This window comes from Anguilla rostrata, chromosome 16 (genome assembly GCF_018555375.3).
Source record: "Anguilla rostrata isolate EN2019 chromosome 16, ASM1855537v3, whole genome shotgun sequence".
NCBI classification, from domain to species: domain Eukaryota; kingdom Metazoa; phylum Chordata; class Actinopteri; order Anguilliformes; family Anguillidae; genus Anguilla; species Anguilla rostrata.
This window is the reverse complement of record NC_057948.1, coordinates 11,592,339-11,614,605: the sequence shown is the minus strand read 5'-3', so window position 1 is coordinate 11,614,605 and position 22,267 is coordinate 11,592,339. Positions and strand designations below refer to the sequence as shown.

The 22,267-nt window shown below is 43.4% G+C and overlaps 2 protein-coding genes across 2 annotated transcripts; one reads left to right on the top strand and one right to left on the bottom strand.

Annotated features, from left to right (window-relative positions):
* The first annotated feature begins 51 nt into the window (after positions 1 to 51).
* Positions 52 to 5,178, top strand: arpin (actin related protein 2/3 complex inhibitor). The gene is made up of 6 exons (XM_064313858.1): positions 52 to 898; positions 1,258 to 1,333; positions 1,501 to 1,633; positions 2,898 to 3,104; positions 4,053 to 4,216; positions 4,704 to 5,178. Exons 1-6 carry the CDS (start codon positions 807 to 809, stop codon positions 4,710 to 4,712), a joined length of 681 nt encoding a protein of 226 aa, XP_064169928.1. The 5' UTR covers positions 52 to 806; the 3' UTR covers positions 4,713 to 5,178.
* Positions 5,179 to 7,376: 2,198 nt separating this feature from the next.
* On the bottom strand, positions 7,377 to 20,848 carry anpeplb (alanyl (membrane) aminopeptidase-like b). Its single transcript, XM_064313849.1, has 20 exons — positions 19,985 to 20,848; positions 19,251 to 19,393; positions 18,802 to 18,947; positions 18,174 to 18,294; positions 17,336 to 17,490; positions 16,976 to 17,089; positions 16,721 to 16,864; positions 16,234 to 16,299; positions 15,825 to 15,890; positions 15,162 to 15,310; positions 13,725 to 13,810; positions 13,277 to 13,410; positions 12,762 to 12,817; positions 11,461 to 11,608; positions 11,018 to 11,106; positions 10,077 to 10,187; positions 9,124 to 9,291; positions 8,883 to 9,023; positions 8,443 to 8,524; positions 7,377 to 8,176 (listed from the first exon to the last, which is right to left on the bottom strand). The coding sequence occupies exons 1-20, from the start codon at positions 20,560 to 20,562 to the stop codon at positions 8,009 to 8,011; spliced, it is 2,865 nt and encodes a 954-aa protein (XP_064169919.1). The 5' UTR covers positions 20,563 to 20,848; the 3' UTR covers positions 7,377 to 8,008.
* Positions 20,849 to 22,267: the final 1,419 nt, after the last annotated feature.

Below are 22,267 nucleotides of genomic sequence, written 5' to 3'. Positions count from 1 at the left end.
ACCAGGCATCAGGCTTAAGCTACTATGAGCCTGACCTGGTTGATACTGTTGTGAGATAAGTCCACCCAAATATTTGGAATGGCTTTGCAAATAAACCAGTAGCCAGTTATTTCTAATAAATCCATGATCTCATGTATGTGGCGCTTTTAAGGGAACAATTGTGAACTAAACCATCTCTGTTGGCAAAAATATAAATTAAAAAATAGGTACGTGCATATTTGAAACAGATTGCGGGAAACATCCCTTTCCATATCCTTTGGGACAATTGCAACGAATTCAGTTGGAGTTTAAATATCTTACCACAAGACCACAGAAATGAACAAGAACGGAAGTGCTGTGCCTCATTTTTTAGATAAATAGCGTTCGGTGCCATTTTATGTAGCTGTGTGATATAGTGATTCAAACTCTTCCTAAGTTGTATGTAGTTGCCAGTTTGTGCCTGGAGTCAGCTCATTATACTCCTTTGAGATCAGTGCGTTATTCACGCACTACCGAAAAAACATGCAGTGAATTGGTCCGTGTTCGGGTGTACCATGATGGCTGAATTAGGGGGTGGCCAATTTGATTTCTTTCTTTCTGGTACCTTCTTTTGGAGCCTTAAAATAAAGTGGATGGACAAAAAGTTTATTTCACTTACCTTAAGAGGGATATCTTAAATCGTGGTAATTCCTGACCATGCACCAAACACATACACCAGAAAACATTTCTTTTAGGCGTGTTCACTTCCCAGTTGACGGTCGTAGAGGAACAGGAAATAAACGGAAAGTTTGTTGCGGGAAGCAAAGCAGGGAATCAAACGAGCTACAATGAGTCGAATTTATCAAAACACAGCGCTGCAAAATAAACCTGTTAACAATGAAAAAATAAACAGCAAGTGGCAGCCATCTACCTACCAGAGGTAATGGCATTACTTAATTTTCTAACTAGGTTTTATTTTGTATTGTCATGAGCTGTCATGCTGCCCATGTTCACCGTTGGCCAAACAGTTTACATAGTAGACTAGCTTGTAAAGTAATGTAATTTAACATTAGCTATGACTAGCTACCAATTTAAGGATGATGATTTGCATTTACTCTCGTCTTTAATTTCATAAAGGTGGTCAGTTGGTTTCCTTAAAACGTCCGCTTGTTCCTTATCGTTACACGCTTAATTAGATAGGCTACACCACGTTTAGCTAAATAGAGCACCGATATTATACTTAGTGTGTGAATGTGCAACTGAACCAAAGTTTGCATTGATTTTTTTTCTGATCTACAGTGGTCCTGGTGTCATCTTGGAGGGCAGTTTGGTTGATGTTTCACGGCACGTAATCACTGACGACTGCAACGAAAAGGTATTCGGGGTATTTTAAGTCTGCATTCAGCCCACCTAACAAATGTGGGTGTGTGTATCAACCATTATATATCCATTTAAATATATTGTTCATTTTTTCATACGCATACATTACGTGGAATTACGTTCAGTTTCTGTTCATCTGTAATTTTGTCTTGCTCCTGGCAGGATCGCTATTATGTTCTGTACATTAAGCCCAATCGAGTTCATCGGAGGAAGTTTGATGCGAAAGGGAACGAGGTCGAGCCGAACTTCAGTGACACCAGGAAGGTCAACACTGGCTACCTGATGTCATCTTTCAGTAAGCATTAAACGGAGACGTAAAATACACCTCCAAATACGGACATCAATGATATGCACACACCCCCTTCTTTGCATGTCATTACAAAAACGGTTGAATATTTCGGAAGTTTTAAGATCTTTGCACTCATGGCACACCGTTTGTCTCCATCAAAGTTAAATGTAGGGCTTCTGTCATTAAATAAATCTGAGAAGACACATATATTTTTGTTAACAGTCATTGATTTGAGAAGTGCCCAAATGCATATACAATTTTTGTATTGTTCTGAGGATGCTGCTTAGGGACATTAATGATACAGACACTGATATAGCAAATAAGAAGTGAAAACTAGTACAAATCACAATACTGTATTGGAAGATGCAGGTGTAAATCTTGCCTGAGCATTGGGATTGTTGCAAGTGACACAAGTGGCACATGCACAACATGAGGGAAAATTGGGTGTGTTTCATTGTTTTCATGTGGAATGATCTGTATCTTAGGGTAACATCAGTGTTGTATCCCTAGAACATTTAAACTCTTGACCATATACACTGTAGATCTGAATGGACAGAACTGAATGTGAAAGAAGGAAGTGAAAATCTCCACTACTCTAGCGCTTCCAGGACAAAGGTCTTCATGGATCAGCAATGTCTGTTTGTGTGTGCAAGTGGACAAATACAACTTATCACCACAGCACTAAAGTACTTTTCCATTAAACAGAGTTCATTTATTGTGTTTATTAGTATTTTTTACAGAACATAAACTACATAGTTCTCCATTTCTCTCTTGTCCCTCATCTAGTGTTGTGTTGTAAGATTAATTGACTACTGTTATCGGCTATGACCCTTATGACATCAGCACTGTGTGTTGCCTAGACCTGTATGTAAGCACTTGTGAGTTGCTCTGACTGAAAGCGTCCGTTACGTGCCTAAAGGTAAATGCAGTCTGGGTGTGCAGGCAGTGACCTGTATGTAACTGAAATGAATGGAAGCACCCAGCGGGGTTGTGGGAGAGGATGTGGTCTGAGTTTGAGGCCTTTGTTCCTGGAGCATCGGCTGAGCTGAATGGTTAGCCACACGTTTCGTCTCTGTGCCCAGACCTCGCGCACCTGCACCTGCACCTCATACAAAGCCGAAAAAAACCCACCCGTGTTGGTTTACGTGTCCGTCCGTCATCCGAGTGTGCACCCCGCTCGGTGCGTCCCCGAACGCGTGGTACGGCGGGCGGATCCGCGCCGTGTGACCTCCCCTCAGGACGCGTGGCCTGCTTTTTTTTCGATGGGCAGAGGTGGAGGCCAAAGGGGAGACGGATCGCCTGTCCGAGGAGGATCTGAAGGCGGCGGTGAACAAGGCGGAGCTCGTGAAGGTGACGGACAGGCACGCCCCCGGCGGGACCGTGGCGTTCTGGCTCCCCGAGGCGGAGATGCAGAAGACCGAGCTGGAGCAAGGCCAGGACGTCCGCCTGAAGACCAGAGGAGACGGGCCCTTCATTTGTAAGTTGTCTCGAGGGGCTTCCTGTGTTTTTCCTTCTTTGTTTTAAATTTTTTGTTTAACTTATCATTTTCCGAAAGCACTTGGCTCTGCATTCACAAACTTCCCCGTTCTTACTTAAACGTAAACAGTGTTTTGTTTGGAAGGGGGATTTGGGCTCGCCCACAGTTGTCTTTTCTCCTGACAGCATATGTGTCTGTGTGTCTGTGTGTGTGTGTGTGTGTGTGTGTGCGTAGTGTGTGTGTTTAGGCGTGCATGCGTGCGTGTGTGTGTGTGTGTGTGTAAGAAATACAGAAATTAAAAGTCAGGCAGGGTGCTGTCTTGAGTAGTGCTCCAGTGTAGTAACTGGACTAACTGGTGGAGCCCAAAGTGAGAATAAGTGGAGACTTGTAGTGTGTGTTTTGCATGTGCTAGCATGTGCCAACAATGGGACAGGTCTATGAGGGCCAAAAATCACATCAAATACAATGTATTGTCAGTGCAAGTCATTAGGATACAAGTCCAATCTACTCCTTTGAAGGGACTGTACTTGTAGCGATTACGGTATTTGATTCACTCATTGAAGTGCTGTGGACTGGTTAAGTTGATCCATATTGATATTTATCAGGTAGAAAAGTATTGCGTCTGCCCATGCCCACACCCAGGCACACATGCAGCCCTGCTGGTGCTATGTCTGTTAATCACTGGGTGGGCATGGAGGGCACTATCTAATCTCCATAGTTACATACAACTGCCGTTCCTGATAAAATATGGGTTCAATAGGTTCATTTTAGTGATAAACAAAATAAGTTAGCTACTTAAGTATGCTACTTATGTTTGCAAGAAAAAGTTTGTGAACCCTTTGGAATTACCTGGATTTATGCATTAATTACTCATTGAATGTCTCCTTCTCCCCAGTTTCCTTGAATAACAGTAACGGTTGTCATTTAACGGGTGTGTCTCTTCCCCAGTTTCCTTGGCTAAAGTGGACGGAGGCACGGTGACCAAGTGCAACTTCGCCGGAGACGAGAACGCCGGAGCCTCTTGGACGGACAAGATAATGGCGAACAAAGACGGCGGGGGGAGCGGGGCGACGGGGGGCGGCCAGGGCGAGGGGGCGGAGGACGAGGAGTGGGTAAGGCCAGAGAACAAGCCACGTTCTGTCCGCTGTTTCTAAAATGGCATGCTTGTCGTGCTTTTTTTATGCCAGCCGGCATCAGGAACCTTTCAGAAACTAATATGTTCAGTTGCCCACACGTGGAGTGGTCCTGCCTTCCTGTTGTCTGTGTGCGGCTCAGGACTAGCCATGTTGAACAGCTACACCAGCATGGCATAATAGTTAGTAGCTGGGCCTTCGTAACTTGGAGGCTGCAGGTTGAAGTCCCAGGTGGGCCGTGTCTGTTGTTTTTCAGCAGAAGTCATTAGCCTGACCTGCTTCACTGAACACACAGCAATATGCATTGCTTTCGTAAATAGCTTTGTGAATGGAGCATTGAACAAGACAAACACTGATGGTGTCTTGGATGAGGGCATCTGCTAAGCAAATTAATGAAGAAGAAGAAGAAGAAGAATGAATGCATCGTGGCCCACTCACAGAGAAACCTGTATTCTGTTTGTTCCAGGATGACTGAGATGGGAGGTGCTACTCCTGGAGGAAGCAGGACCGGGGCACACACAGTGGCTTCCAGTGCAGAGAGTACACCACACTATTACCCACAAACCCCTGCATGGGCTGGAGGCCGAGGAGGAGGTCACAGGCTGCTGGCAATTTTGTTAATGGAACATTATTCAACATGCAGACATATTTTCTGCCAGCTTATATTGCTGTGTCATGCCAATACATAGAGATGTATACATAATCTCATTATAACTATGCATAGTGTCATAATAACGCAACTAATATACTCGGTTCAGATCAACACTGTGACCAAACCAAAATTTAACTTCATAGTTGAATTTATTTGTTCACTGTTCCTGGATCTTCTGTTTTTTTGGGGATAAGGTTTTTGTGCAACAGTGCCAATAGGCAGGCAAGAGTCATATTATCTAGTATTTTTTTTACTGCAATTGCAATAAAGAGATTTTTACATACAACAACCAGAAAACTGAGGTTTTTATATCTGGATAATATCATTGTGAGTTATTGCTGACCTATGCTCTGTATATAGTTCTTTGCACGAACATTTGCAGATGCTTGTAGGTTTTGGCCAGTGTGGTTGTAAGCTAACTCATGGGTAATATTGCTACAGCTAGAATAAGCTTTATGGAAAAAACAGGTAGTTTTTAGACATCCAGTAAGTTATTTTAGCTATCGTACCGATACAGATAAAAAATATTAAAAAACACCCCATTTATATACGGACATAGATGATCTGCCATCTCTTCATGAATAATGAGATTGATCCAGCAATATTAATTTAAAGATAAAGCTGAAAAGGTCAGTCAATCAGTCAGGGGAGATGGGTCATGGGAGATCAGTGCGCACTCCCCAAAAACAATCCCAAAGTGAGGAATTCATCCCAATTTACTATAATCGGCCAAAATAATAAGGAAAGAAATCAGGTCAAGTGCAGACAGCCTGCAGTAGTCCGTCAGGCTCTCCGCCATCCATTATATGTGGAGAATTAATAAAAAAAAAAAGGACACCACTGCCTTCCTCAGCAAGCAGTAATCAATAACTGCATTTTAAACAAGAACACCACATACATGAGGAGTGAAGTATTGAGCATTCACAAAGATATAATGGATTCCAGTGGAGCCATCCAAACAAGCCACCTCTTAATGAGGCCACCAGAGCACTTCCAAAATTCCGTGCTACGTGCATCCCTGGCTCACCTGAACATTGTGTCGCAACAAGATCACGTGCGTGCCCGATGTCCCTAACAATTGTCCTGATCTAGCCGCTCAGCGTGATTCAATCTCTTTCTTATCTTGGTTTGGTTATTATATTGGCTGGGTTGTTTGCTCACAGTGGTTCAGCTCACATTGTGATTTCACCAGTTATCTTCTGCTTCATCTGTTTTAATACCATGATTAATTTCTGGCCGTCCGTATCACGAAGCAGGATTAACTGGATAGCTGCACTGAGTTAAACCCGGAACCCGCTCAAATCTGGAACATGGAACGAAGTAGAAAGAGCTGTTCCAGGTTTTACTCCAGAGGTTCAGTAAATCCTGTTTTGTGATACAAGCCCCAGGTCCCGGTGGGCCGCAGAATCTGATGGTTTTTGTTGTTACTCGGGATTTCATTGATCAACTCACCTCACCTGGTTTCTTGGGTCTGAATTGGTTGCTGATATCAAGGCAAAAACAAAAACCAGCAGACTCTGTGGCCCACCAGGACCTGCGGCCTGTATCACGAAGCAAGATTACATGATCCTTACCTGGGTAACTGAACTGAGTAAAACCCGGAACAGCTCATTTGACTTTGTTCCATGTTCCAGACTTGGCAGAGTTCTGGGTTTTCCAGGTAACTCAGCGATCCTACTTTGTGATACAGGCCCCAGGAATGAAGATCACTGCACCAGGGTGTTGCTGTGTCACGGTTTCACCTTTTGAGATGGTCAGAGACTGCCTGTTTCCCCGTTCCTACGGTTCCCAATTTGTGTATGTTTGGTTTCTCTTCTTTGTCATGGGGCTTCACTGCACGATTGATTTAATTAGTGTTAGTGTCTTGTTTAGTTATTTAGTCTAACCTTTCTTCTGTGGGATTTGTGTCATTATTGTACTGTTGGTTTTTATCATTGTTTGCACTTGAGTTTTATTGGTTTTGAGCCGCTTGTTTTGAGTCGCTTGTTTCTGCTCATCTTGTTATTCCCATCTTTCCCAGTGTTTGCCATGCTTGTTAGCTTTGTTGCTGAAGTACTGTGTGTATAATAAATCTCGTTAGTTAAAAAAAATATTTCTGTTAAAATAACACAATTTACTTGTATTTATTTTGTGACTAGTTTGCTTTTAGAAGCCAGTTGGCAGACCACTTTTGCGGCTTTTTCCCAAACAAGCGTTATTCAGGCCTTTGGATTTTATAAATTCATGGCTGTGGCTTCTTTGGCAGACAGATTAAATCACATTTTCTTGGGATTTTGAAATCTGCCAGGTATGGATTTGATGGGATTCAAACCTGCAACCACCTGTTTTTTGTTGTGCATTAAAGATATATTGCCTAATTTGCAGAGAAATATGTCCAGTAAACTTTCAGTTGTTTCAGTAGTTTATCTTTTTATATTAAAATATTGACAGGAATCAGCAAATTATGAAGTTTTAGACAGCTCAAGTAATGAAAGAATTGGCTTCAAAAACATTAATAACATTAAATTTATTATAAAGCTTTTTTTTACAATCAGGTATTTATATGTATGCAGTATTTAGTATATTTACAAGTAAAACCAAAGATGCAGTGTAATAAGGTTCCTGTGTCCAATTTCATACTTCAGTTATTTTAGGCTAATTCAACTTCCAAAAGTCTTTTAGGTGTGAATTTGTTTTTGTGAACATTATTGAAAAGGTTCCTGAAAGACCAAGGTTAAAATGAACATATTGTATAAGGTTAAGTACAAATAAATTAAAAAAATATGGCTATTCCATAATCACAAACAAAACAAACAAAATCCGGTCCCATGATATTGCAGGAATTGTGCTACAGTATATCCTGGGCTGACCCATGGTAGATGGTCAGAAGTTCAGCATTGCACATTATCTATTGAATAAGTCGTTTAATTGTGATGAATCCAACTCATTAACTTAGTTTCAGCGTTTCTCTCTCTAAAAAAAAAAAAAAAAACAACTTCCAGAACTTTTCAAGAGCGACAGAACCCAGCTGAATTTCCAGAAACCTCAGAAAGGACAAAAACACAGCTGTCTGTTTCAAGTGGCACGGCTCTCTGGACTTCCCATCTGTTTCTGCTCTGCGCGTCTTTGCCGCTTCGCCGTTAGAGCCCCTGGCTCTCGGCAGCCTGTCCCCGAAACCAGTCCAGCACGGTCTGTTTGTTTTCTTTCACCCACTTGATGTTCGCCTGAGTCCTCTCGATGGCCTGCTGCAGAGCGCGGGTCCCCGAACTGAGCGTGTCCTCCGGGTGCTCCTTCTGGAACTGCCTCAGCTGCACCGCGTCCATGGCGACGGGAAAGGGTGAGTGTTAAACAGACAAACATCGGCGGACCCCCCCCCCCCCACCCCCGACAGCTGAACCTACAGCCTCATCGTAACAGACTCTCTGTTTTCCTCGTGGAAAATCACGTTTGCCCCACATTTTTACATCGCTAAAAAGAGAGGGAAAGAATGCTGAACAGAGATTACGGAGGAAAGTTGAGAACGCAGAGCCGACAAGTGGGCAAGTCGCTAAGCTACCCCATAAAATGATTTTACCTGCTGAAGTTCAAATTCTGTGGAGAATCTCTGTGTCACTCCGTCAATAAGGCTGCCCAATGACATGATTCCCCCTCCATACCTGAAAATGGAGTTTCGCTGCTGTTAAACCACAAGCCTTTAATTAGTCCCAGCAAACAACTTTATTATGGCTGCAAGGAAACAGATCATTTAATATGCTTGTCTCAGCAAATGCGTCACAAGCAAAGCAATGTAGCCATGCAGGAAATAGCCCTAAGCAACCTTTGTCATGGGTACTATTAACATGGCGTTTGCTAATCTAATGACCTAATGTGGATTTATAGCTAGGTTTTGCTGGGAGTTTACTGTACAATATTAGTGGACACACGCCTATATATACAACCACAGATAACAACAGTAACTCTGTTCTGGTCTGCTTGACAGGGGTGGCAGAGACATTGACAGAAAAGATGACTAACTCCTCGCTGATGTAGGACCACTGCGATTGGACGAAGTCCCAGGCAAGGCTCTGCCCGGCCACATTCCTGGCAATGTAATTGATGGTGGAGACGGCATCCATCTTCCTTATCTTGTCTGGGTCCAAAGTATACGACAGGTATCTGTGGGACGGAGTGACACGTCAGAGGCGGGGAGCCGTTGTAAAAACCGTACAGCGTCATCGCGGAACGCGCCGTGCGCTGGAACCCACGCGGCTCTTGCCTGCTGAGAATCCAGATGTCTTTGCTGCAGGACAGGGCGTATCGCAGCTTGTCTTTTTCGGTGGCGATGGTGGCGTCCTGGTACCGCTGCCAGACTATTTCCCACTCCTCCTCCCCCGCTGTGGCGATGCCGTTGCAATAGATGGTGGACCTCAAATTGGGATGGATTCTGGAAGGAGGAGGACGACACCATCAATGCGTCAAAACCTCATGGCAGCCATTTTCGGCTTGTACTTTCTGTACTTGCGGGAAAATTTCCTCGTCATGCCAACAGATATAACTCAGCGTCTTTCGGTATGCTTAATGAATGTATGGTGCCACCTGATAATGCTTTCTGATAACGTTTTTTGGTTGATTTGCTTCTGATTGGCTACTTCAAACATTTTTGAAATACATTGGCCAATTGATAATTAGGTAATGGAGGCACAAGACTGATTAAGGCAGGCCGCCATGTAAACATGACCTAGACGGCCCAGTGTTAGATGTTGGTGGATCTAGTGTGTGTCCAGCTGTAGTACAGTACTGGAGGCTAAATTCAGAACAGTTGGATGGTTTTGCATTCAGAAGCACCTGGCTAACCTGTTGTATACCAACATTCGCATACAGGTTAATCTAATATGTGAACAACTCATGACTGTCAGTCAGAAGCCTACATTGGCTAGAGATCGGTACATTAGTATTGTCCAACAATTAGCCACATGCTGTTTGCCATAAAGCAAACCATACTCAAGGCCAACAGAATTCATTTTTGAGATACAAATATGACATTGTGCCGACATTGAGCCCAGTGTTTTGCATTAAGTGGGTAAATTCATTGCAATAAAAAATAATGCATTACACAAAATTCCACATTTTACCATAGAGCCTTCGTGATGCGATCTGTGTAAGCGTTTGCCTTAAGAATTCTGCTAACCTGTGTAAGTGAACTGCATTAAAACTGGTCTCAGTGCTTACGTATTGTTGACTGGGTCGTCTATCCATTCGGCGAAGACGCGTTTCACCATCTCCGTGCACTTGGGTAAGTCGTTGCTGCAAGCCACGGAGATGGCGTTGATCTGGCTGTGCCTGTGGCGATTTAAAAAAAACAACAGTCTCATTTTAAGCAGAAAGGAAGGCTGGCCAAAGTTAGCAGAATTAGCTGAATGAAGTGAGTAACCTCTGTTATTATAGAAGTGGTCCATTTGGCTGTAGTCTCAGTAGACCCACAGTTTGCAAGACACACGATACGTTCATGAATCAGCTGGATTTTTCTTTTTTGGAACAAATTTTTTTGTATCACCATTTTACTATATTCCTCGGTTTTCACATTGCATGCCTGTCCCATCGCCGCAGAATTCAGTAATTTTGGGGAGTGCGCGCCGCAGAAGCACACCCCTTCGTCTCTCTGCAAACCCCCAGCCGAGCTGCGCCTTTCATGCTTTGGAGGAACATGCATTTTGGAGCTGCTGTCTGCAGACGGCAGGGGCTCGCGTGACCGAGTCATTATTGCCTAATAAGACAGGGGAAAGGGAATGCTGACTGAACCCCTCCTTTCCTGGGCAATGCCGGGGGCTCTGATGCATTACAGGAATCCCTCCCCAGACTCAATAGCACTGGGGGAGATTTAATTATGGAAATAAATATTTTCCATGGGACTTTTTGCCTTGTAGTTGGGTTTCAGTTCCTAACCTCAGAGTCACATGCAGATGAATGGATGGCCATAGGTATCTTCTGATCCTCTATAACACCAAATGGGTTAGAACCACATGCAGGAGAACATGTTTAAAATGTAATTAATTATGATACTGCCCCCCCCCCCCACCAACTCCCTCCACGCCAGTCAACTGTGGCACAAAATAGTTAAAAAGGCGGCCTGGCTGAGTTTGCGGACTGCTGCAGAAAAATATCCCACTTACTGTGCTGTGTAACTTGTTGGAACTGTTGAACTGAGGGTGTCATTTTCAAAATAGTCATACAGCGGAGTCACTTGGTTCCTGAGGTAAGCCTAGAAACAGGATGAAGGGTAGTCATGTCTTTTGTTGTGTCTTATTTTTTTTTGCTTGTACAGTTTTTACATTGTGATTGAGGCACAGATACAATCTAGTCAGAACATCCATTAACTTGAGGTCTGCCAAGTGTTCAGTTTAAAAATGAACGTCTGTTTGAACAACTGAACAAATGAGTGATGAGTTACTCTGAAGATTCCTTCCACCATCACTATATCAGTCAGGAATGCAACTCTGGACAACCCTGCAACACCTATCGTTTCACTAATAAGAGGTGTACTGATGTGAATGGTGCACCCTGATGAAAGGCAGTACTGTCATGGCACCAGAACATTCCAGGTGAAGTGGCTCACCTTCATAGGGCCATAGACCTCCGAGCGGTCGAACATGAGGATGAAATAATCCAGGTTTCTCAGGGCGGATTCCCACGGGATGTACTCCACATCATTGGAGAGATACTTAGTTGTGTTCAAGGCCAGCGTGACGTTGATGTACTTGGCTCTGAATGAGAGACAGAGAACACATGTTAGTAAATCCAGCGCGGTAATCCATGCTTGGGGTCGTTTCTCAACGTGTTTTTTTCTCCGTGACAGTTTCCAGGAAAACGCTCCTCGGCCTCACGCTACTCATGAGAAAGAAATGTTCAAACAAGAAAAACAAAAAGACTGACCTTGTCGATTAAAGTACACAAATGTTGTCATTTGACACGTCAGCAATTTTAATAACATTTTTAAGCAAACAAATGCCTTTCATAAAACAGCAAACTTGTTCTTGTAAAACGAGGGCCTGGATTTGATCTGACTGCACTTGAAATTGTCCTATACTTTGAATAACAAAACTCAGCAAGCATGACTTTTTTTTCTTCACATAAATTTAACACACCCAGCGAGAATGAAAATGTTGCGATGAGCATGTTCTTCTTGCTTAAGCGGTGAAGCAAGATAATGGCAACTTGCTCAATCTCATAATTCTCAGACATTGCATCATTTTGTACCACAGCCTCAAATCCTGCATATATATGTATACTTATTTGTCAGTTCAGTACAAACCTATCTGAAGAATGACATTATTGTGTTTGTGTGTAGTTTGCTCTTCTGAGTTCAAACAGTAACCCAGTGTCATGTAAAGGTACAGTATCTGTATGGCCTCTGACCATTTCATTACATTACAGGCATTTAGAAGACGCTCTTATCCAGAGCGACTCAGACAACTTTTACGTAGCATTTACATTGCATCCATTTATACAGCTGCATAAACAATGCAGGTTAAATATCTTGCTCAAGGGCAGTGTCCAACCTGGGAATTGAACCTATGACCTTTAGATTACAAGACCAGCTCCTTACCCATTATACTACACTGCTGCCCCAGTGTGAGCTATACATCCCAAAAAAGCTATACATCCTCAAAAATGGAAAGAAGAAAGAAGACCACCAATCCTTTCTGTATTTTATGTACCTTATTCACATCATAGATACAGAAGATAGTAAAATTCACAAATCTACTGGAGGTAAAATTTTGGATGTTTGACTGAACTGTTCTATGAATATAGTGACATGGACCAGACTCAAATCCTGAAAACGTAGAGTCACCAGAGAGTTGGGAGAATTCTCACTCAGGAAACATGTCAGAATGAACTTCTCAAAACTACACTTACCTTGCCAGATTAAAAGCATCATCTATTAGCTGGCCTCTGTTGATGAGAGGTATGTCCTGAAAACAAAATAAATTAAACTTTAATTTTACCGTATAACTGTATATATTGAGCACCTAAGCAGCTAATACTGGTGTGCTCAAACAACTGCTTTCCATTGGTGTCTAATTTATAGACAAGCATTGACTGGTTATACATGTATGCTGACTTTAAGGCAAATCAATTTTTCAGGACACTGTAGTCCAAGGTGTAAGAGACCTTTACATTTTGAATGGACAAAAATGGAGGAATAATGACCAGGGACAGGGCTGGCAATATTCCTGTGGCAGCCTGTAGCTCCCAAAGTGGACCTGAAAGATTTTTCAGAGCGAATTTATAGTTATCAACACAAGAAAAAAACATTCAGTCCTTTTATGAATCTCCATGCCACTGGTGGGATATTAGTCTAGTCTGATCCCTCTCGCACACAAACATCAAAACTTTCTGCGCTCACAAGAGGCAGAGCTGAAAGAAATTACACTGTGACTGTCGTTCAGCTGCTGAAGGAGCCTCTGCCAGTTTTCTGGATTGTAGTTGACTCTGAAATATCCTGTGCAGTTCACATTGGCCAGAATCCAGTCATCGCCTTGGGCCTTGTATATAGTCTTCGAGACTGTTAGGGAAAGAGACAGGTATCAGGATGAGGGAAATCACTTTTTCTCTTTGCAACTTAAGGTCAATTAACACCTCTTCCATTGGGCACTGTCTTTGAAAAGCAAATTCAATCTACAGTGTTTGGCCAGCATCACAAGTTTCACTTGTGTCAGGTAACCTTTTTCTCCAATTGATTATAAGCAATCATTGAACTTACAATGTCAGAAATCAATAAAGAAATACTTAAAAAAAAAATGGAAAAATAGGAAACACAACATAGAAGTCAAAATGTGGTGAGGTTTAATTGAATTTAAACAGCTTCTTTCTTCTCACCTGGACCTTTAACTGTCAGCAAATCCGGTTCTTTTTCCACTTTTCCACCAGTTTTCATAACCCTTATTGGAACTTGCCACAGGAAGCTGAGAGAGAGAGAGAGAGAGGGAGAGAGGACCGATCTATTATACATATTCCAATTGCCGTGACCACAGAAGCACTGGTGTGAAAAAAAGGGAAGAGGCCAGGACATTCTGTTCACATCCATCCATCCGGCCATTGCACTGGGAGCTTTGCCCTGTGATCACGAGCCTGGAATCCAGCCTGCGATCTCCAGGGGAGCACGCCGAAGCATTTCGCAGGGTCAGCCATATGGGCTTCTGGTCAGCTCTCAGCGTGTGCGTCCCGGCTGAAACCGCTCCCCTGCTCCCCATTCCGTGTGTTCTCTCTCCTAGTTCGGATTGCCCAATCCGCTAGCCTGTCCCAATCTGCTAGCCTGTCCCAATCTGCTAGCCTGTCCCAATCCGCTAGCCTGTCCCAATCTGCTAGCCTGTCCCAATCCGCTAGCCTGTCCCAATCTGCTAGCCTGTCCCAATCCACTAGCCTGTCCCAATCCGCTAGCCTGTCCCAATCCGCTAGCCTGTCCCAATCCGCTAGCCTGTCCCAATCCGCTAGCCTGTCCCAATCTGCTAGCCTGTCCCAATCTGCTAGCCTGTCCCAATCCGCTAGCCTGTCCCAATCCGCTAGCCTGTCCCAATCCGCTAGCCTGTCCCAATCCGCTAGCCTGTCCCAATCTGCTAGCCTGTCCCAATCTGCTAGCCTGTCCCAATCTGCTAGCCTGTCCCAATCTGCTAGCCTGTCCCAATCTGCTAGCCTGTCCCAATCCGCCAGCCTGTCCTGGTGCCAAAGGGCCCAGCCTGAGAGAGCTCAGTCTGTCACACGCACGTCGCCGTGTCGACGCAGTGCAGCTGTTCAGTCAGACGACTGCACTTTGCGCACGGCTGGTGTGGACAGTCAGCTGTTCCGCAAGAGGAACGTCTCCTGCCCTGAGAGGCACTTTTGAAGGTCTTCAAAGTACCTCCACGCTTTGATAGGCAGAGGTTCCTAAAAATTAAGCCCCCCTAAAATGACTAGCTTGCGGCTGAGGATCCGCACCTACATAAAATGGTGGACACCTTTATCCGGCAGCCACAAGTATAGGGCTTTAGGCTCTTGTGTCACCCAGGGAGGGAAAGGTTTCAGCTGGTTGGAATGACAGCGTCTCTTTGTGCAACTGTAATGCCACCTTCCCCTTCCACTGAGTGGACGCCTGAATGTCTGCCCCTTAAGCTGCACACGAAGTGTCATCCTCCATCTCATCAAGGAAAAAGATTTTTAAAAAGACAAAAATACTGAAAATACTGATTCACGGGCACATGGGGGTTTCCGGAACCCCCAGTTTTGGGGAACCGTGATAAATGATGATCTGCTATTTTTTTCCGCAGAGTAAAGACTTACTTGTAATGTGAGGTCTGGTTGAGGAGGAAGTGCTGTTGGGCTACGGTCCCTGTAGTGGTGTTGATGGTGATGACGGGATAGCCCATCTGCTCAGTCCAAGTTTTCATCACCTCCGCCACTTTTTGCCTTCCCTGGTTACTGTCTACAGCCTGGAAAAACCCGTTTCAGGGAAATTAAATTATTCTCCAGGAACTATTCTCTTTCAGTCTCGCATAGCCAGACCTATCTCCACACTTCATTTCAGCGCTGTGCCAGCGCTGGAGAAAGGTCTGGCTCAACCCATTATCATTCCGATATTGGGGGAAAAAAACGCTCTGGCTTGTTTGTATTTCTTTAAACCAATCACAGTCGTCTTGGGTGGCGCTAAGCCCAGGATGCAGCGACGGTGCCCTTGCAAAAACAGTAACACGCAGATAGCGGAAGGGGAGGAGAATTCCGACTGAAATAGTCGGCCAATGGCAGGCTTATACCCACAGTCTATATCCTGTGAGTCAGACTAATTCTCTTTTAAAGTCTAAAACAAAATTTCTTCATGTCTTCACAATAACGCTTCAGTGCCCTAAGGATTACGAGCATGGACACTTGTACGATTTATTCAGTTCCAAAAACAGGAAAAAAGACAAAAACAACAGGCTTTTGCAACAGTGCGGTTTGTTATCCTACCTGCTGTAAATGGCTCCAAAGGTCTTTGTAATCAGCGTTACCGTACTCGTTAGCCTTCAGATAGGTCTTTGAAAAAAATAAAGAAACTGATTTTGAATATATTGCATACGCACATATCACTGTATGTAAATGTGTTGTGTTATGAGTCATTGAAATGAATGAGACTGAAAAACCATGATTTTTTAAAATCACTTTTTCAGAAAGGTAACAGAACTTGTTTTTTGCAGTTTGACAAGAAAGACTAATATGCCACAGCTCTCTCTCTCTCCCCCACCCCTCTCTCTCATGCTGTGTCTCCCCACTCGTTGTCTGCCTCTGAATAGTCACTGAATAGATCTGAACCCCATTAATGAATCATCCTGGATAAATGGGCATCTGTTATGAAAATGGTTGATTAAATCATACTTACACGTAGGCCTTCTATAAAGACATCGTCAGAAATGTAATCAGATAACATTCTTAACACGGCAGCTCCCTAAGATAAAAAGAAAATGGTAAGTGGTTATTTAAACAATATTTATACATTTTAATACTTTACTATAATTTACTATAAGTAATGTTACTACATGTGTATAATGGTATATTTTAGAAATTGTTATATAGTATTTAACAAATGATCTATTACTTATTTTGCATATTTATATGCAAGGATTTAGAAAATGTACTACAAATGGCAAATGGACAAAATAGCAAATGAGTGCAATATATTTTCCAAGTAGTTGAAAGGCAACGCAAATCCACCTAAATGAATAGCAACACAAACTACTCCGATGTGATCATAACCAGACCACGACACTGGTCAACCCAATGGCAGATTCAAAAGCCTTATGGTTATGGCTAAGTTGTGAAGCAAACTTGTATTCAGAAAAAACAGGACGAGCCGATCGGGCCAGAACCTTGCTGTACGTGATGGAATCGAAGAGCTGGCCGATCTCGGCAGGCGTCTGGACGTCTTCCTCTCTGGAGCTGAGGGGGTGCGAGGTGGCCAGGGCGTCCACTTGAAAGACGGACTGGATGTCATTGAGGACCATCAGATCTTTCTGTAAAGAGAAACAAAATGCAAAGTCCCTCAGATGACAGCACAGAGGGTGCGGTTGGAAGATGTCTTACACCACGCACTCTGAAAACGTGAACGCAAGCGGGTAGCATACTGTGTTCCAGGTGGGATTGGCTTTGTCCACGCCGAGGTACGAGATGTACGTCGCAAATCCTTCATTTAGCCACAGGTCGTTCCACCACTTCATCGTGACCAGGTTTCCAAACCACTGTTTTCCATTTTGGAAAAAAAAAAACACCATCATTGTCAACTATGGCTATGGAGAATGGCTACAACATTGGCGCAAATGTATTTACAAATGCTACTAAATTTGCATGTTCATAGATTTGACTGAACGACAAACTGAATTTTATGGATGGCAGGCAGTCCCTCCTTTCTGATATAGTATGATAAAGTGTTCAGAGGTCACTGTGACTTGTTCCCAGAGTCTACACAGTCGCTAAATCGGGTGTACCTGATGAGCTAGCTCGTGAGCGATGACTGTGGCAATCCACTGTTGGTTGAATGTGGAGGAGACCCCTTCTTCATACAGAAGGGCCGTTTCCCGATAGGTGATCAGACCCCAGTTCTCCATGGCCCCCGCAGCAAAGTCAGGCAGGGCGATTTGATCTACGGCGAATAAAATCATGAATTAATTAGCAAAAGAAGAAGAGGAAAAAAAACACAAAGAAAAGCAATATTTTAAATAGTTAATTACGTGACCACACCAGCGTGGTGTCACATCTGTAAGGTGTTCCCTTAACGATGCAGCCCAATGACTCAAAGCAAAGTTGTTGTAAAACAGGATTTAATGTCCTCATTATGACTATCATTCTTTTAAAAAGGAAACTGTTGTTGTAACTTGAGGTGCCCCAGATGAAACTATTCAAAAGCATTTGCAAAATACTGAGGTTAGCTCAGTTAAGCGGGGACTAAAGCTTTGAATTATTTTTCAGCAGTACTATTTTAATAACAATTTTTTAAAAATAACAACGCCAGCTATAATCTGAATGTACATATGAAGAGTGTTTGATTCCTTAGTGATATGTACAGTTCTCAAAGGATCTCAAAGGAATGAGGAATCAACATGTATAGTGCAGCACCAATGTAAAATACACAAAGAGGACTAGTAGAAATAGATACTGTACTTAAATGCATGATACAGTAAACTCTACATGATACAGTTCTGATGCCAAAACTTTGTTTAATCTGACTTATGCTTGCAAACAAAAATTAAGAGTGTGAAATTCACTTTCTGTACCACACATAAAAAAAACCTTGTCTAAATGTTTTCTACGCACAACAGGACTCACCGAGTTTACTTAACGGGTAGTTTATTTGAAAAACCTTTTCATATGCGGCAAGTATATCTCCAGTGATAGCCTGTGCATAGTCGGCATGTCCAGCCTCTATTGCTTCAGGCCGGGCCCATGTCTGCAAAAGAATAAAAGACACTTATTATGTGTATATTTCAAGGGCCTTTCGCGCAACATCAACTCAATGCTTTGCCGAGATTATGGACGGACCCAGTTCATGTCTATCTGTGATAAAGCCTCTTTTGAGAGGCCCTTCTCTCAATGTTTAGTGTTGCGATTCCTGCTGGAACTTAATTCCCTGATCTAAAATTAGCTATGTGTATGTGCAAGTTGCAGGATCAAACACAACAGATTTTTAAAAAAAGAAGATCTGAGAATATTGTGGGATAACATAAATATGTGGGCGCAGATTTTTGTTTTAGCCCAGCAACACAACACCTAATCCAACAAATTCTCTAATCATGGTCTTCAATCAAGACCTTGATAAGTAGAATCAGGTGTCTTAGTACTGGGTTAAAACAAAAACCTGCAACCACATCGGCCATTTTAGGATAAGATTGGGGACTCCTGATATAGACCATGCAATGGCCCCAAAGGATATTATTTCTGAAACAAGATAACACACCCGAATTGCAGTCCTCAGGTAGGTGGTTTCTTTCGGGTCGAAGGTACACACAACGAAGGCTAAGAGGTAGGTTGACATTTTTTTTGTTGGATGGAATTCAGTAATATACCACATTTCCCCGTCGATTTCTTCCGTTATCGGAGAGCCTTGTTATAGAGAGTGAAAATATGAATCAGTGCAGAAAGCTTTAAAAATAAAATGGACAAGAGGTTAATTGTTTCAGCCAACACATTTGAGAGAGTTTGCAAAGACCAGGTCAGAATGAGAACATTTGTTTGCTGCCTATTGGACTATGTGATGGACTGATCCAAATGTGAAATTACACATGAATTAAATATTCGTAATACATGTAGGATAAGGGTAAAACATTTGATGACAGTCAACTGGAAGAATGAAAAGCATTTTATAGCAGCGCCTCACAATACAAGTACTGCCAATTTTTTTCTTACCTGTCGCCTTTGAATTGGAAAGAGCGGTGGTTCCTGCTCGGTGAATAATGGTTATGTGAAAGACAGCTTTCATAGCTGGCTCATCGAAACAGGGAAAAACCTTTCTTGCATCTGTAGGTTGCATCTGGCTAGCAACCATAAATCTAGGATACAAAATAGCATGCTTATTATGTCTGTAATTCGCATTTCTGAATTTAAGGCACTGTGTATACAAATAATCTCCCTCTTATTTATTTGGTATCTGCGTCTGTTCTTTTTGAAGGGAGGGGAAACACAGCAGGGATGTCCTGATGGAAAGAAAACTGGCCCACAAAATCCACACGGGTCTTTCCATCATAAGCACGTTCAGAATGGAATTAGAACACAGTGTCCCTGGTACCATTTGGTAAATCACAATGCTGTCCTAAGGCTAGGGACAACAATGTCAGTTTGCCAAAAACCAGTAACAGGAGCAGAGCATTCCCTCTCTTGATTTCCATTTCCCCCTTCATCACAAACCGTGATAACTATACTGAAAAATCACATGCGGAAGAAAGAAATATTTAAGGTAATCTATCGAGGTGTAATTTGGAGCATGTAATCGGAGGGCTGTGTGGCTGCTAGCGTATGACATCCCGCTACACTGCAATCCTCATCCCCTCTGGCTGGTATGTGTGAATACCGCTTGCGTTCGCACACTCAAAACACAGGAGAGCAGCACGAAGCACACATTCCTTAATGAAAAGTGGCCTTACCGTTTTTCGTCCACGTTTTCCTGGTACTGACTGACGTAGAGCCCGGCCAAGTCATCCAGCATCTCCCCTTCGAACGCGGTGTAGAGGTAGTAGGTGCCGGGAGCTTTCATGCGCTCACGAAGCACAATCTCCAAGAAATTGCTCCCGTCGTCCAGAAAGGTCTTTTCTTTGATGCGGAGGACCGTTCCGTTCACGTCGGTCACCTGCATGGCGGTCACGTTCAGGTCCTTGCAGTGGACGAAGATCCTGCTGGTGGCTTTCACGCAGTGGAACTTGACGGTGGAGTCCCCGGAGAAGGCGAAGGTCTGGTTGGTGACGTTGGTCACCTCCGCGTACAGGTACGGCTGCAGGAAGACCTTGTACTCCTCAGGAACCAGGTTCGTGGGCAGCCTCAAGTTCGGCGGCGGCCCGGTCGCCTCCGGGGTGGTCAAGGGCGGAGTCGGCGGGGGCACGGGAGGCCTCAGGTCGATCTGAATTTGGAACAGGGTGATCATGGCGATGACGGAGCCCACGGCGGAGAGGGTGACCACCGCAGTGGCCACAGCCAGCGCCTTGGAGATGAAGATTCCCTGGGACATGTCTGAGCCTTCACAGGGGCATCCGGAGAGGACTTGCTTCTGCTGGCTTCCCTAAGTTTCAACTGACTCCGTATCTTAGAGGCCCTCTACTGAACTCCCATAAAACACACATGCAAAGTCTCACCGCGCTAATTGTTAATAGGTTAAGTATTAACAGTTGAGAAGTGGAGACAGGGCAGAGGAGCCAGAGAGAGAGAATGAGAGAAGGGGGAGAGAAATAGAGAGAGAGAGACAGAGAAGGGGATCGACATTCACTCAAATGCGAGCAGCCCGTTGTTCCCCCGCCTCAGCCCACCTCCTCCCTCCCTCGCTCACATCTGGAACCTCTTCTGCCCCAACTGCCCCCCCCCACCCCACCCCACCCCCTCTCCCCCCCTCCCTGCATTCCTATAGGTGAGAACATGAATCAGGGAGTTTTGTCAGCAACAGTCTGATTCTCACGGCTTTTTCTAGATTTACAGAACACGGACAGGGAACTGTGGAAAGGATGTTGTTCTCCCCGCTCCGTCCCCACCCCATGTAGAGCAGCCTGTCGGCCCGTAATGTCACTCATAATGGGGGGGGGGGGCAGGTCTCCCACCGTCTGTTTGGTGTGGTTAGCCTTCTTCGTGTTCCTCGTTCCAACTGTTTTCAGAGTTCCTGAAAGTTCCTGAAACCCCTTACTTTGCATTTTGAAAAATTTGGAGCGTGTGCTATTGTGAGGAAGGTGTGTTGAAGGGGATGTGAATTCACTTACTGTATATATGGAATGAGCACACACACACATACACACAGAGCACTTGTAACCATTGATTACTTCGTTTTGGGAAAATATAATTTAAAAAGAAAAAACCCTGACCAATCTAGGTTTGGTTGTAGTTTCAATCATTGTAGATGGAGCATTTTGAAGGTTATTTTTTGGTGAATCTGGGAGAGATCTAAGAATTTAAATTTCTATTTATGGTGTAAAATACAAGGCTCTGTGTTTTCCTGTTAACATACTTGCTTTTCTCACAAAACATTGGCATCAGTGTGAATCAAGACTCTTACTAGCGTAAGTCTTCAACAACCAGCATAACTTGTCTGTCTCCAGCAACTCATGTCAATAACTCATTCTTAAGTCAAGCAAATATACTGCTGATCACAGCTGTACATGTGCTTTACAGTAAACATACAATGCTTGTGCATGACATCAGTAATGTAGACTGAATCAAATAGTACAAAATACCCAAATCTACAAGCACATACCTACAAAAAAGGCAAAAATAATCAGAAAACAAATAGCTGAGATTGTGTGCTGGGAATGTTTGGGGTTTATGATCGCTGTCACCAGTAGCAATGTATGTCTGTATAATTGGAGGACAAAGTTTAAAATAGTTGCCCTTTGTACCAAGATATAAATGGGGGTGTGGCATTTTGTTTTGCCAGTAAATGTTTGCATAATGTGATACTGTAATTCACTGTCTGCATATAACAGTCTCCGTTCGTAGCTTTTGCTATCAAAGTATCCAAAAGTCATAAAAAGCACAAGAGCCCTAAGACTCATTTCACAAGGAAACTTTTCTTAAGGGACAGAAGAGCAAGCAAGCTCATTGCGGCAATAAATCAGATTGTGCCAATCTGACAGATAACAGACAGCGTTTCCTACAGCTGGTATTTTACTGTGATCGCAGAAATGCATTTTAGCTACAGCAGAATCATAATCATTCAAGAGCATCAATTACTT

What these genes read in the sequence shown, in the direction of transcription:
- anpeplb (XM_064313849.1), bottom strand. Translation starts at nt 20,562, where the DNA reads ATGTCCCAGGGAATCTTCATCTCCAAGGCGCTGGCTGTGGCCACTGCG. An exon ending in TTTGGAGCCATTTACAGCAG is followed by an intron (nt 15,311 to 15,824) that starts GTAGGATAACAA and finishes GGGTTTTTCCAG; the next exon opens with GCTGTAGACAGTAACCAGGG. An exon ending in GATGCTTTTAATCTGGCAAG is followed by an intron (nt 11,609 to 12,761) that starts GTAAGTGTAGTT and finishes TCTCTCATTCAG; the next exon opens with AGCCAAGTACATCAACGTCA.
- arpin (XM_064313858.1), top strand. Translation starts at nt 807, where the DNA reads ATGAGTCGAATTTATCAAAACACAGCGCTGCAAAATAAACCTGTTAAC. An exon ending in CAGCCATCTACCTACCAGAG is followed by an intron (nt 899 to 1,257) that starts GTAATGGCATTA and finishes TCTGATCTACAG; the next exon opens with TGGTCCTGGTGTCATCTTGG. An exon ending in AGGAGACGGGCCCTTCATTT is followed by an intron (nt 3,105 to 4,052) that starts GTAAGTTGTCTC and finishes TCTCTTCCCCAG; the next exon opens with TTTCCTTGGCTAAAGTGGAC.